Here is a 12,770-nt window from a genome sequence, read left to right on the forward strand (position 1 = left end):
ATCAGAATAGTACTCCAAGCAACAAGAAATGTGGGGCAAGAGGGCAACAGGCTCAGTATTTTTTTAAATGAATGTAGGGAAATTGGATAATATGCTGACCAAACTAATTCATTTTGTTCCCCCAGAGACCCAATTCTGGTGGGTAGAAACCATCTTGGAGGACAGTTACTTTCATTAGAGTGTTATTGATAGAAATTTCCTTCAGTTGACAGCTAATGATCAAAATAATTCAAGAGTTTTTTTTTTAAATCTGATGTACAATGGGTATTTTCAAAAAGTGCACAGTTATATCTTTCAGAATCAAGGTATTAACTAAAGAACACAAATACACAATATTAAGTAAGTATACACAAATACACAAAATTACTTGTGTTCCTAGCTAAAACCAGCAGCTTGTTAGCTATTACATTCAGTGGATGGCATCCTGGACTCACTGAAATTGATGACAACTGCCACTGAGTTCAGTGGAGCCGGGATTTGACCCATGTATTTTAAACAAGATAGGTTAATATTCTAGAGAGTTGAGTCTTCTGAGTTATTGTGGACAAAACTGGGTTCCCCACACTCATAGGTGAGCACTTATTCCCATGCACATTCCAATTGACTTCAATGAATATATTTGTGTAACTAATCACAGTGTGAAGGCATGCCTGATCTTAAATCTTAATCACATTTCTCTGTGGTAATCAGACCTGAGTAGTTCAGGAGTCAAATTACCAGTCAACGTTGCCCAACAGAACCATAGTAGTGTGAAGTCATTGTTTTATTACAATACTGTATATTTTACACACACACACACACACTGTATAATTCTCACAGCAGACGAGTTAATAACTTAATACAAGTTGATAACTTATTTAATAACACAGTAAAAGCATGCTGAATGGTTAATAATTAAATCACAGTGTTTTAATATCATGTGATGCAAGAAACACAGGAGACATTGCAAAACCACTTGCTGCTCTCAAGCCTCCGGCTGAGTTACACTGTTTTAAAAGAAAGACCCCTGAGAGAAGTTAGAAGAGGGGCAAAAGAAATGTCTGACACTGAAGTAGTTTCTACAGAGAGCATTAATGCTAGAATTTCTATACTAAAGATATAATTAAAGTGAAATTCACTTCAATAAAACGTTCATTCATCTCCAAGTTATTTCCCCCTTAGAATCATTGCTGTGGGGACAAAAACAGAAGGGTTGAAACGTTGTTGGTGATAGTGACTGAGATTATGTTAAACTCTACTCCCAAGCTATGTCCAATTTTGCCAATATCTGGTAATATTGAAACGCTTCAGTCCACCCATCAGAAGCTCCTACCCCTGAAAGAGCCACGCAGTAGAATTGTGCTTTTCATGAACTACCTTAAGGTCTTAGGTGCGATAAAACTCCAATGAATATATTTGCAGCATCACGAACTGTATGGTATTTGTAATTCAAACTTCAGCACCTTACCTTCTGCGTAGCTGTTAACATTCCGACAAGAGGGGAGGAAAACAGCAAAAGAGCTGGCTCGTTTTTGTTCAAAAACTCTGCCAGGATTTTCTGGTTCTCCTCATTTTCAAGATATTTGCTCCATTTCTCTACGTGGAATTTCAGCAAAAGTGCCAAACGATGCCCCACAAACTGCACCCGCTCATCCTCTGAGAAACTTTCTTCCTGTGTAGCCTGTTCTTCTTCCTCCTCCATCTCTAACCCGAGAATTGGAGGGGCTGGTGGGAGCAGCGTTAGCGCAAAAGGGTTCCCCACAAGTAGCTGCTCAGGGAATAACTTGTCCCTCTTCTTCCAAATCCCACCTACGCAAAAGATGCCACTTAGTGTCCTCTTGAAAATGCAGTGCCCTAGTTGGATGGTGATAGAGATGTAGCCGTGTTAGGTTGCAACTCTGTCCCTTCTACAGCCCCAGCGCATGAAAAATCCCCTTGGTTACAGGACACCGCGCAGTTGCTTGTCTGAGTTTCCTTCCGCCCCTGCCCTGCGTTTGGACTTCGCCTGCGGCTCTATGGCTGCCCTGCCTGCGGCCCCTGAGAAGTAGCCAGGGCAATAGTTACAGCAGCGTCGGCTGCAACCTCAGCTGCCATAAATTGCAGGGCCGCGGCGTTCTGTTTCCCTGGGGATGACGGAGCCCCCAGGCCAGCCGGCCCCGCCTCTCCAGGGAGTGGGACACACCTCTTCCCAGTCAGGCCAGCTCCAGCTGGGGAACGAACCGCCGCCTGCCACCAGACTTGGGCGTGGAGGGGGAGACAGAGAATTTGCAGCAGGTGGGACGGGGGCTCAGAAAGAGGTGGGGGGTGGGGTGTCGCGCTCTTTGATACAGTTCCAAATTCAGCCTCTCCCCTCCCCCCCCCCCCCCCCCCGCACACGGCGGTGCAGTCCCTTTTTGCTGGGGCTCTTGCGAACTGCTTCGCTCAGTGGCTCGCGCAGTTCGGAGCGCGCAGTTCCCGGGCGACCTGGGAGCTAAGTTGAATAGGAAGCCGTGAGGGGACTGTCTGGCCCGGAGTGGGGGTGAGGTGAGATGGGGTGGGGTGATGCCATGGCATGGAGCACGGAAGAGGAGACGACGACGAAGCGATTTTGGCATGAAATGTGCGCTCCTCCCCTGGTGAGTCTCAGCGCTCAGTAGGGGAGGTGGGCGCGCAGCGGTTACGGATAGTTTTGTGGTTTAAAGTGACAACTTTTGTGATTAAGAACTCCGCTGCTCGGTGTTGAAACAACAAAACGTAAGTAAGAATAAGTGACCACCAATCATTGGTATAAAATGTAAGTGTGGAAAAATAATTCTCCATTTTTTCACTTTTTAAAGCAGTCCAGTACTCATGCTGTGTTTTTATACCCAGCACTCACACTTAAAAATGCATGTAAGATTGTAACAAGGTTCCAAGAAAGTACATTAACTAAACCATCGCACTGTACTTGGAATAAAGAAACATGCACGCAGTATTTGCATATATATAGATGCCACAGTTTGGTGGAGAGGTAATAATTTATAGACCTTTTTTCTTATAGATCAGCAGTTCAGATACCCAAGATGACTGGGAGTTGATACCACGAGAGACCTATCGGAAATGAGTCGGCAGACTCTGCAATCCTGACCTTAGTAGACAGTTATATACAAGAATGGGGGAGGAGGGGTGGACCCTTTGCCAGCTCCCGTACATTTTTCTGAGAGTTTGTGTATTGATTTACTTGGGGAGAGGTTTTTTCCAAGCACACTTTTAAAATGTTAACAGGAAGCTATTCATCAAAAAAACTAATTTAAATAAAAATAAGATTAGCAAATGTTTAGCTTTATCCTGTAGATCACACCTCTTCTCCCCTTCTTTCCCCCACCCCATCTCTGTTTAGTGCCTGTGATATCAGCTCCTAACCCATCCCATTATTTTCAATACATGCCTCAAATTCTCTTCATCTCAGCACAAGTGAAGGTGCAAGTTCCACTCTGCTCCCACAGATTTAGACATGACTGGACCTCTTTATAGCATTCACATTGGAAGTGAATGGCTCAGACAAAAGTAGCAGTTCAGAAAGGTCTCTTGGATTATGGCAATGGTTCCCAACCTTTTCAAGCATATGGCTCCCTTTTCAATATATTATAATTTCATGGACCAGCCCCTGGGTGAGGGGAAGGGAAAAAAAGAAAAGTAAAGAAAGGAAAATAATTTTTAAACTTTCCAGGGACCCCCTGCAGTACTGTCACAGACCTGTGGACCACAGGTTAGGACCCACTGGCTTATGGAATGGAGGACAGTAGAGAAAAAGGAAACAATTGCCATCTAATGGAAACAGAACATATTGATCTAATTGAAACTGCTCTGTGTGGAGTCAGTAAAGAAATGGGTCCTATGCTGAGGCTTAAATAGAAAGAGAACATCTTTTTTTCAAGCAGAACACACAGGAAGAGACTTCCTGCCTGAGTATGTCAGTACACCTTTGCATCTTGCACACTATTTCCAGGCAGCAATGGAGCAGCAACTCCCCGTCAGAACGGTCCGCTGTTGCAGATACTGTAGGAAATCTACTCCAGAGTAGAGGTGAAAGTAAGCAGATGCGCCCTGGTGTGCAACTCCAGCAAGAACTAGCTGAGCTGCAGCAAAAGCCAGAAGGGAGCTATTTAAAAAGCTGGTAGGGACTGGGGTTGCAATAGGACAGTATCTATAAGAAATTTAAGTTGTGTTCACCCCTGTTCCAGAGGGATGCCCTATCTCTAGATCCAGGGTAGTAGCCTCAGGAGAAGGGTGAGCCCCCGAGCAGGGTGATCATGCCCTCCCTTTGCAAGGTAGCCAACCATTCACTCTTCAGCAAGGGCTTGTTTCTTTGTTTCCTCTTACCTTTTAAAAAATAAGATACAGTTTATATGTTTATGAACATAAGAACGGCCGTACTGGGTCAGACCAAAGGTCCTTCTAGCCCAGTATCCTGTCTGCTGACAGTGGCCAGCACCAGGTGCCCCAGAGAGGGTGGACCAAAGACAATGATCAAGCGATTTGTCTCCTGCCATCCCTCTCCAGCCACTGACAAACAGAGGCCAAGGACACCATTTTATCCCCTGGCTAATAGCCTTTTACGGACCTAACCTCCATGAAATTATCTAGCTTCTCTTTAAACTCTATTATAGTCCTAGCCTTCACAGCCTCCTCTGGCAAGGAGTTCCACAGGTTGACTACACGCTGTGTGAAGAAGAACTTTCTTTTATTAGTTTTAAACCTGCTACCCATTAATTTCATTTGGTGTCCTCTAGTTCTTCTATTATGGGAACTAATAAATAACTTTTCTTTATCGGCCCTCTCCACACCACTCATGATTTTATAGACCTCTATCATATCCCCCCTCAGTCTCCTCTTCTCTAAACTGAAAAGTCCCAGTCGTTTTAACCTCTCCTCATATGGGACCCATTCCAAACCCCTAATCATTTTAGTTGCCCTTTTCTGAACCCTTTCTAAGGCCAAAATATCTTTTTTTAAGGTGAGGAGACCATATCTGTACACAGTATTCAAGATGTGGGCAAACCATAGTTTTATACAGGGGCAGTAAAATATTCTGGGTCTTATTTTCTATCCCTTTCCTAATAATTCCTAGCATCCTATTTGCCTTTTTGACTGCCGCTGCACACTGCGTGGAAGTTTTCAGAGAACTGTCCACGATAACTCCAAGATCTCTTTCCTGATTTGTCGTAGCCAAATTTATGGCTTTATGGATGGTTGGTAACCCTGATTGTAGACCTCGTAAAAAACCATGATCACAATTAGCCCTAACAGGCACCTTTGATGGCAATCTTGACAGAACCCATGCACTAAATCAGGTCAAGGCAGGCAGTGTAGGGAAGACTTCACTATCATTCCATGTACCCATTCTATGGATAAATAAATATTATAGTTAAAATAGAAAACTATTAAAGAAACATATCACCTTTGGATGTCATATTCAAGCCAAGACAGATGGAAAGTGAACCTGCTGTCACTCCCATAACTTCTGAACTGCTAACCTAAAGAAATTGTATAATAAATCATTACTTCCTATCTGTCTGCAATGTAAATTACAGCTTTCATGTATTATTTCTTCAGAAACCAGGTAACAGAACTTACTCCATGGTGAACTGCATGTACACCGTTCTTCACACCAGGGTTCACCTTTTAGATCATCCACTGTATGATTGCAACTATCTGGTTAAATGCACTCAAGACTCAGACATTTTTACATTATATGAATTTTATCAATTTCTTACTCTTTAGAACTTAAAAATTAAGTAAGTTCCCTTTGGCAGGTGTGAAGTAAATCATTTTTTATTTTGCTACCTGAAAATCGTTTTCTTCGTTAGTTCTCTTAATTATGAAGTAATGAATCACTCCTCACACAGGTAGTGGGGCCATTCTGCTTGTCAGGATTTTGGTACCCCCTTGCAGCAGCCTGTTCATCACAGGGACTCATTTGCATGAGTCGCAATTTCATTAGCATATTTTCTGCCATTTCTTTTTGCGCAAGGGGTTTTTGTGCAAAAAGAAGCAGTGGACTTTTTGTGTGTGTGCAAAAATGCCATTTTACGCAAGATCCTTATGCCTCTCCCAGGAGGCATGCAAGCGTTTAAAAAAGCTGACTGTTAATGTTGATTTTCAAGAAGTCTCAGAGCACTGAAGAATTCATAGGACTGGAAGAAAGCAAATGTGCTAATTTTTAAAAAGGGTGACCTAAGCAATTAGAGGTCTGTCAGCCAGACTAGACCTCCCAGGCAAGATAATGAAGCAGCTGATACAGAAGCTTAAAGGAAAGCAATGTTGTTAATGCAAATCAACATGGAGTTTTGAAAAACAGATCCTATCAAACTAACTTGGTATGTTTTTCTGATGAGATTACAAGTTTGGTTGACAAAGATAATAGTCCTGATGTAGTATGCTTAGATTACTATAAGGCATTTGACATGATTTTACAAAAGGTAGATTATGCATGACCAACTGGCACTTTCCTGTAGGGGCACAGGTGTCCCAGGGAGCCTTGCTACCTCCACATCCCAGTGAGAAGTAGGCATGGAAGGGTACCGGCCAAGCCAGGAACCTATGGATGAGAGGGGGAGGACGGGGCAGCTCAGCTTCCTACTGAGTCCGGCATACCGTAGGTCCAGCACTGGCGGCATTCCGCAGAGAGAGAACTTCTATCCCTGCCCACTGGAGAGGAGAGGAGAGGATGTTGGAGGAGGTGTGTGAGAGCCAAGGCCACTTGCTACTAGGTCCCTTCCTCATCTTCCCCCTGGCAGGTTCCCATTTAGGGGATTGGTCTTCTCTGCATTGTCGTGCTTAACCAAGAGCAGATGCTGCTCAAGTGCTGGTATGAGCTTGTGCCATGTGCTGCACTGCTGTGTGTTTCCAGGACCCCAGCCTCCTTAGTGGTGGCATGCCACAGGAAGGTGTCCAATCACAGATGCCAGAGTAAGGCAGATCTATCCAGAATCCTGTGAGAAGAAGGGAAGGGTTCCTGTGTAAGTGTGTCATGGGGCTGAGTGCTCCAGACTGGCATTCCATGTGCACTGCGAGACTCAGGCCAAGTAGGTTGAGCGAGAAATGTGCAGCCTCTTGCAGTCCACTCCCACAATTGTATAGGGAAAGTGATGGAACTCACTTGAAATGCCTTCACAGGGGTTGTCCGAGCCCTGGGAGACATCCTGGGAAGCAGGGAGGAAGGGGGACCTGCTCCAGGCTGATGACCTCCTGGTTGGCAGACATGATATCCTGGTTAGCCTACTCTACCTCCTCCACAACCCCATCCTTTTGGAGACTGACACCAGGCATGTCGTGGCTAGAGTTGATGACGGGATGTATGCGACTAGCATCTCCTCCCAGGATGGCATCTAGCTATTCATAAAAGTGGCAGGTATGCAGTGCCGTACCAGAGCTGGAGCTTTGCTCCCTCCTTTGGTGTAGGACTGCTGGAGTGCCTGGTCCAGGGTCCTGCTGTGCCCCTTCTAGGCCAGGCTGGCAGCCATCCTGCCATAGACCTCAGCATCACACCTCTTGGTATGTGAAGATCCTGGATGTTTGTCTCCTCCTCCCAGACCTCCATGAGATCCAGGATCTCTGCACCTGTCCAGGCTGGTGCCCTCTCTCACCCCTGGCCAGGGGCATCAAAGGCTGTTGCGGACATTCTGGAAGCATTGGGTGGTGCAAAAGGGAGCGCTGGAGTTGGCCATGGCTCCACTGAAGGGTGCTGTGTGGCACAGGGTTAGCAGGGCTGTCATGGTGCCACAAACCTTTTTCCTTCTGCCTGCCACTTTAAAGTATGCAGGAGAAAGGGAGCAGTGGAGTTATCAGGTGTGCGTCCAGAGTGGCCACAAGTTCAGCTGTGAGAGGCCTCTGGAGGCCAAAATAACAGCAGCTGAATGCCCACACTAACACTATTTTGAAATAGGTGTTATTCCTCATGACAAGCAGGAGTTTTTATTTCAAGGTAGCAAGCCCGTTATTTTGAAATAATGGCCTTGATAGTGTGGATGCTCTACTTGTTACTTCAAAATAAAGGGCTTATTTTGAAATAACTCCCTAGTGTAGACCAGGGCAATATGAGGAGGCAGAGAAAAGGGCTAATGGTATTTTAGGGTGCATCAAGCAAAGCACTTCAAGTAAAGTTAGGAAAGTGTACTATTAGTCACTGTGAGAACTCATCTGGAATACTGTGCACAGTTCTGGTCTCCCATGTTTAAGAAAGATAATTCCAAACTGGAACCAGTGCAGAGAAGGGCTACTAAAAAGTGATCCAAGCAATGGAAAATCTCAAGGAGCTTGGCTTGTTTTGCCTAACCAAAGAAGGCTGAGGAGAGAGATGATTGCTCTTTATAAATATATCAGATGGATAAATTCCTGGAGGGGAATGGCGATATTTATGTGCCAAAGATGACACAAAAACAAATGGATATAAATTGATTTAAGTTTGCAGATGATACCAAACTGGGTGGGGTTGCAACTTCTTTGGAGGATAGGGACATAATTCAAAATGACCTTAGCAAGGTAGAGAAATGGTCAGAGGTAAACAGGATGAGGTTTAATAAAGAGAAATGCAAAGTGCTCCACTTAGGAAGGAACAATCAGTTCCATACATACAAGATGGGAAGCGACTGTCTAGGAAGGAGCATGGCGGAAAGGAATCTAGGGGTCATAGTGGACCACAAGTTGAATATGAGTCAACAGTGTGATGCTGTTGCAAAAAAAGCAAATATGATTCTAGGTTGTATCAACGGGTGTGTTGTATGCAAAACTCGTGAAGTCATTCTGCCGCTCTACTCTGCACTAGTTAGGCCTCAGCTGGAGTACTGTGTCCAGTTCTGGGCGCCACATTTCAAGAAAGATGTGGAGAAATTGGAAAGGGTACAGAGAAGAGCGACAAGAATGATTAAAGGTTTAGAGAACATGACCTATGAAGCCAGGCTTCATGAACTGGGCTTGTTTAGTTTGGAAAAAAAGATTAAGGGGGGAAATGATAGCGGTTTTCAAATATCTAAAAGGGTGTCACAAGGAGGAAGGAGAAAATTTGTGCCTCTTGGTTTCTGAGGACAGGACAAGGAGTAATGGGCTTAAAGTGCAGCAGGGGAGGTTTAGATTGGACATTAGGAAAAAATTCCTAACTGTCAGGGTGGTCAAATATTGGAATAAATTGCCAAGGGAGGTGGTGGAATCTCCCTCTCTGGAGATATTTAAGAACAGGTTAGATAGACATCTGTCAGGGATGGTGTAGACGGAGCTTGGTCCTGCCTTGAGGGCGGGGGGCTGGACTCGATGACCTCTCGAGGTCCCTTCCAGTCCTATGATTCTATGACCATCAACAAGTTTAGGCTTGAGTCTGATTGGTAAGCCATATATGAAAAGGAGGTATGAGGATGAGGATGCAACTGTCTGAATAGCTGCATCTGCAGAAGCCTTTAGCATTTTCTCTGCGAAGAACAAAACCAGTTAGGAAATCACTGTGGGTGTTTGTTGCTATAGCAGATCAACCATAGGGACAAGTATTATTTGCTTAGAGACTCTCAAAGTGGCTCTCAGGCTCCATTGGTCTTTGTTATCAATTGGCTCCCATTACTCTCTGAGACAGGGTTAGAGCCCATTCTACTAGAGCACAAGCAACCTCAGCATCTCTTTGAGAAATACCTACACTAAGAAGTACCTGCATTTGTAGGTCAGCTACCTGGAGCTCCATTCTTACTGTCACAAAACTTTATGTTTTAGAGTTTAGGCCTCTTCAGGGTTCTGGTATGCATGGAAAAACTATTCCATTTAGCTAAACAAAATCTTCTGCAGTGAAGTTTGATGAATGGGTACATGAAGCTGTGTGACCTAGTAGGGAAAACCTTGTCTCTTGCATACCTTAAGCCACAGTCTTACCAAGCTGTCCATAGGGAAGAGGCCTTCACTGAAGTTGAGTCTAGGCTTTATAGTTTTCATGAAAGTCAAAATGGACTTTTTTATTTGACTCTCATAGACATTAGAAGATGGTATATAAATATAGTAGTTTATTGGATCTCAAGTGGATATACCTGTTAGTAGCCAATTTTCCACACGTGGGAAAATGGTGTAGCCATTTTGTTTCATCTGTGCTGCTACCACTGAGGTGACCTTTATGAAGATCCTGGGTGCTGTATCTAGCATGAAGTATTCTGAACTGGCAGTGCTCCTGTTCTGCTTGAAACCTGAGGAATATTCTGTGGGATGGATGAATGTCTGCACGAAGGTAAGTCTTTCATATTGAGAACTACAAACCACATGTTTTCCTCCAGAAGGGAGATTATTGATGAAAGTGTGCCCACATAGAACTTTGATTTTTCAAATAAAAACATGTAGCTGGTATAAAGAATGTATTTCCTTCCTGGATTTATTTTTTTGAAACTGTGAAATAAGAGGAGTATAACCTCCTTGATATTGAGATGGCACTATAGCCCCTTGTTGTAGGACTTACTGATGGAGGATGTCCTTGTGAGAGTGGATTTGTGGGGAAGAAAGTCAACTGAAATGGATGATCTGTAGTACCAACTTGTCCACTGTTATTGCCCTTCAGGTATTGGCAAAAAGGATGAGGCAGCCAGCAAAGAACTGGAAGCAGTAAGGAATAGCATCAATAAGAGTACATAGTTCTCAAGCATCTCAGCAGAAGATAGGTGGAGCTGAGCAGTGGTAGTTGAAGTGGAGGAAGCCACACTTCTGAGGCTTTGCAACTTCTGGTGATTCTGGGGAGGTCTGTTAAGGGCACTAGTGGTAAAAGCAGTGAAAGGGAGGACTGCTCATATTCCTCTGTGATGTTTTTAGGGCTGGTGTATAAATTCTCAGGGAATGTAGGATCATCCTGGAGTCCTTTAACAACTGTAACTACTAATTGGTTTTTTCACTGGAGATGGGACTCAGTGAAGTTCTCAAGGACAAGTTCTCAATGGTATTTTGAAGTTCCTTGGGGAATACTGAAAAATGAAGCCATGATTCATGCCATGTGACTATGGCGATAGCTCTAGATGCATAATCTGCTGGGTCTATTGCCTCTTCAAATGAGGTCTTTGCCACCAGTTTATCATAATCAGTGAGAGCTTGTAATTGAGTCTTCTTCTCTAGGGCTGTGTCTACATTTGCATCCCTTTTCCGGAAAAGGGTGCCAATGAGACAAGTCGGAATTGCAAATGCCGCGGGGATTTAAATATCCCCCGCTTCATTTGTATAAACGTGGCTGCTGCTTTTTTCCAGCTCGGGGCTTTGCTGGAGAAAAAGCGCCACTCTAGACGGGATCTTTCGGAAAATAAAGCCTTTTCCGGAAGATCCCTTATTCCTCTTAAAATCAGGAATAAGGGATCTTTTGGAAAAGGCTTTATTTTCCGAAAGATCCCGTCTAGAGTGGCGCTTTTTCTCCAGCAAAGCCCCGAGCTGGAAAAAAGCAGCAGCCACGTTTATACAAATGAAGCGGGGGATATTTAAATCCCCCGCTTCATTTGCAGTTCCGACTTGTCTCATCTGCATCCCTTTTCCGGAAAAGCGGTGCAGTGTAGACACGGCCTAGAAGTTTGTCTTTGAATTCCACAAACGTAATTATATAAATATTTGCTAACAGAGCCTGGTACTTAGCAATTCTGAACTGGAGCCTGATCAATGAAAATAACTTCCTCCTAAGAAGATCAAAATGATTGGATCCCTTGTTTATAGGGGCTGCTTTCAGGTGCTGGAGTCTGGTTCTCTCTGGAGTGCCTGCAACTCTAAGGCATTGGGCATGAGTGACAATTTTGCATAAGTATGACAATTTCAGAGCGTGTCACAAAACGATGAATATGGTACACTGCCTTGGCTGGTTTATTGACTAGGAGGGATACCTGAGTGGAGTCAGAGAGTTTTAAAAGGAACAGGATCCTACACTGTATGTAATGGACCTTCTTGAGTGTGCTCTGGAGTTTAGTCATCACCCTCTGCCAATTGTCTGTGATCAAGTGAGAACAATGATGATGGAGCAACTGTGTTAGCAGGGAGGGAGATGACATACCCACTGGAATTATCAGTACTACTGGATTTGGCGTAATTTCTTTGAGTGCTCTGATGAGGTCAGTTGGTGTTGGCGATGAGGTCATTGTGATTCATGCACAGATCCAGGATGCTTAGCACAGAGATGCCATGACCTCCACTATGGTCAGTATAAAGGGTTGACTAGTTGCGGAAGGCCCCAAGACACTGGATATGGTTGATTTTTTGGGCAGTTATGTCTATGAGGACAGCTGTCCAGATATCCTGGAGCCTTTGGCTGGTCTGGCTTCCCTGCAGCATGAAGGTTCATCTAGATTCATCAGAATTGGATTCTACCAAAAGTGCCGATGGTGCTCGTGGATACCACCTCTTACTGGTGGAAGGGGGAGGAGACAATTTCCTTCCCCTCAGAGTAGCTTCTTAAGGTGTTGAGATGCCCCTGAGGAGGACTGGATCCAGAAACAGGCTGAGGGTATGGTACAAAAAGAGATACACTCTGAAACCTTTATCTCTCTGGAGGATAAGGGACCCAGAAGTGGGTACCGATGGATCCAGAATGTCTAGGGGCATGGTGGTCAGCAGATCTTTCTTGGAGCAGGATGGTACCAAGAGCTCCTAGTTGGCAATGATGGATGCCTATCCTTTGTCTATAAGCGGGAGCCAGTTCCAGTACCAGTGAAACCTAACCTTTCCTTCTTCCTTCAAACTGTACCCTCTTGGTCAGGTTTTTGTACACCTAATGTCTTCAGGACACCCCTCTTTCCCTCCTCACACAGACACATGAAGACTCACCGGACCTGGATTGAGTTCAAGAG

At 44.4% G+C, this 12,770-nt stretch overlaps 1 protein-coding gene and 1 long non-coding RNA gene across 3 annotated transcripts in view; one reads left to right on the forward strand and one right to left on the reverse strand.

Annotated features, from left to right (window-relative positions):
* Positions 1–2,267, reverse strand: part of DNAH11 (dynein axonemal heavy chain 11) — a 190,061-nt gene extending 187,794 nt beyond the window's left edge. The window contains exon 1 of the mRNA XM_089776661.1: positions 1,448–2,267. Coding sequence (XP_089632787.1) covers positions 1,448–1,681 — 234 coding nt within the window. The 5' untranslated portion in view covers positions 1,682–2,267. The remainder of the gene's footprint in view (positions 1–1,447) is intronic.
* LOC142827321 (uncharacterized) overlaps positions 2,113–12,770 on the forward strand; it is a 29,016-nt gene continuing 18,358 nt past the window's right edge. Inside the window, exon 1 of one of the 2 annotated variants that reach the window (XR_012902002.2) lies at positions 2,113–2,253. This is a non-coding gene — a long non-coding RNA (uncharacterized LOC142827321). Of the gene's footprint in view, positions 2,254–2,346; positions 2,595–12,770 lie in introns of those variants that run through there. The other variant, XR_012902001.2, reaches the window with a different exon arrangement.

The sequence above is a fragment of the Pelodiscus sinensis genome, chromosome 2 (assembly GCF_052426305.1).
Source record: "Pelodiscus sinensis isolate ZL-2025 chromosome 2, ASM5242630v1, whole genome shotgun sequence".
In the NCBI taxonomy this organism is placed as follows: Eukaryota; Metazoa; Chordata; order Testudines; family Trionychidae; genus Pelodiscus; species Pelodiscus sinensis.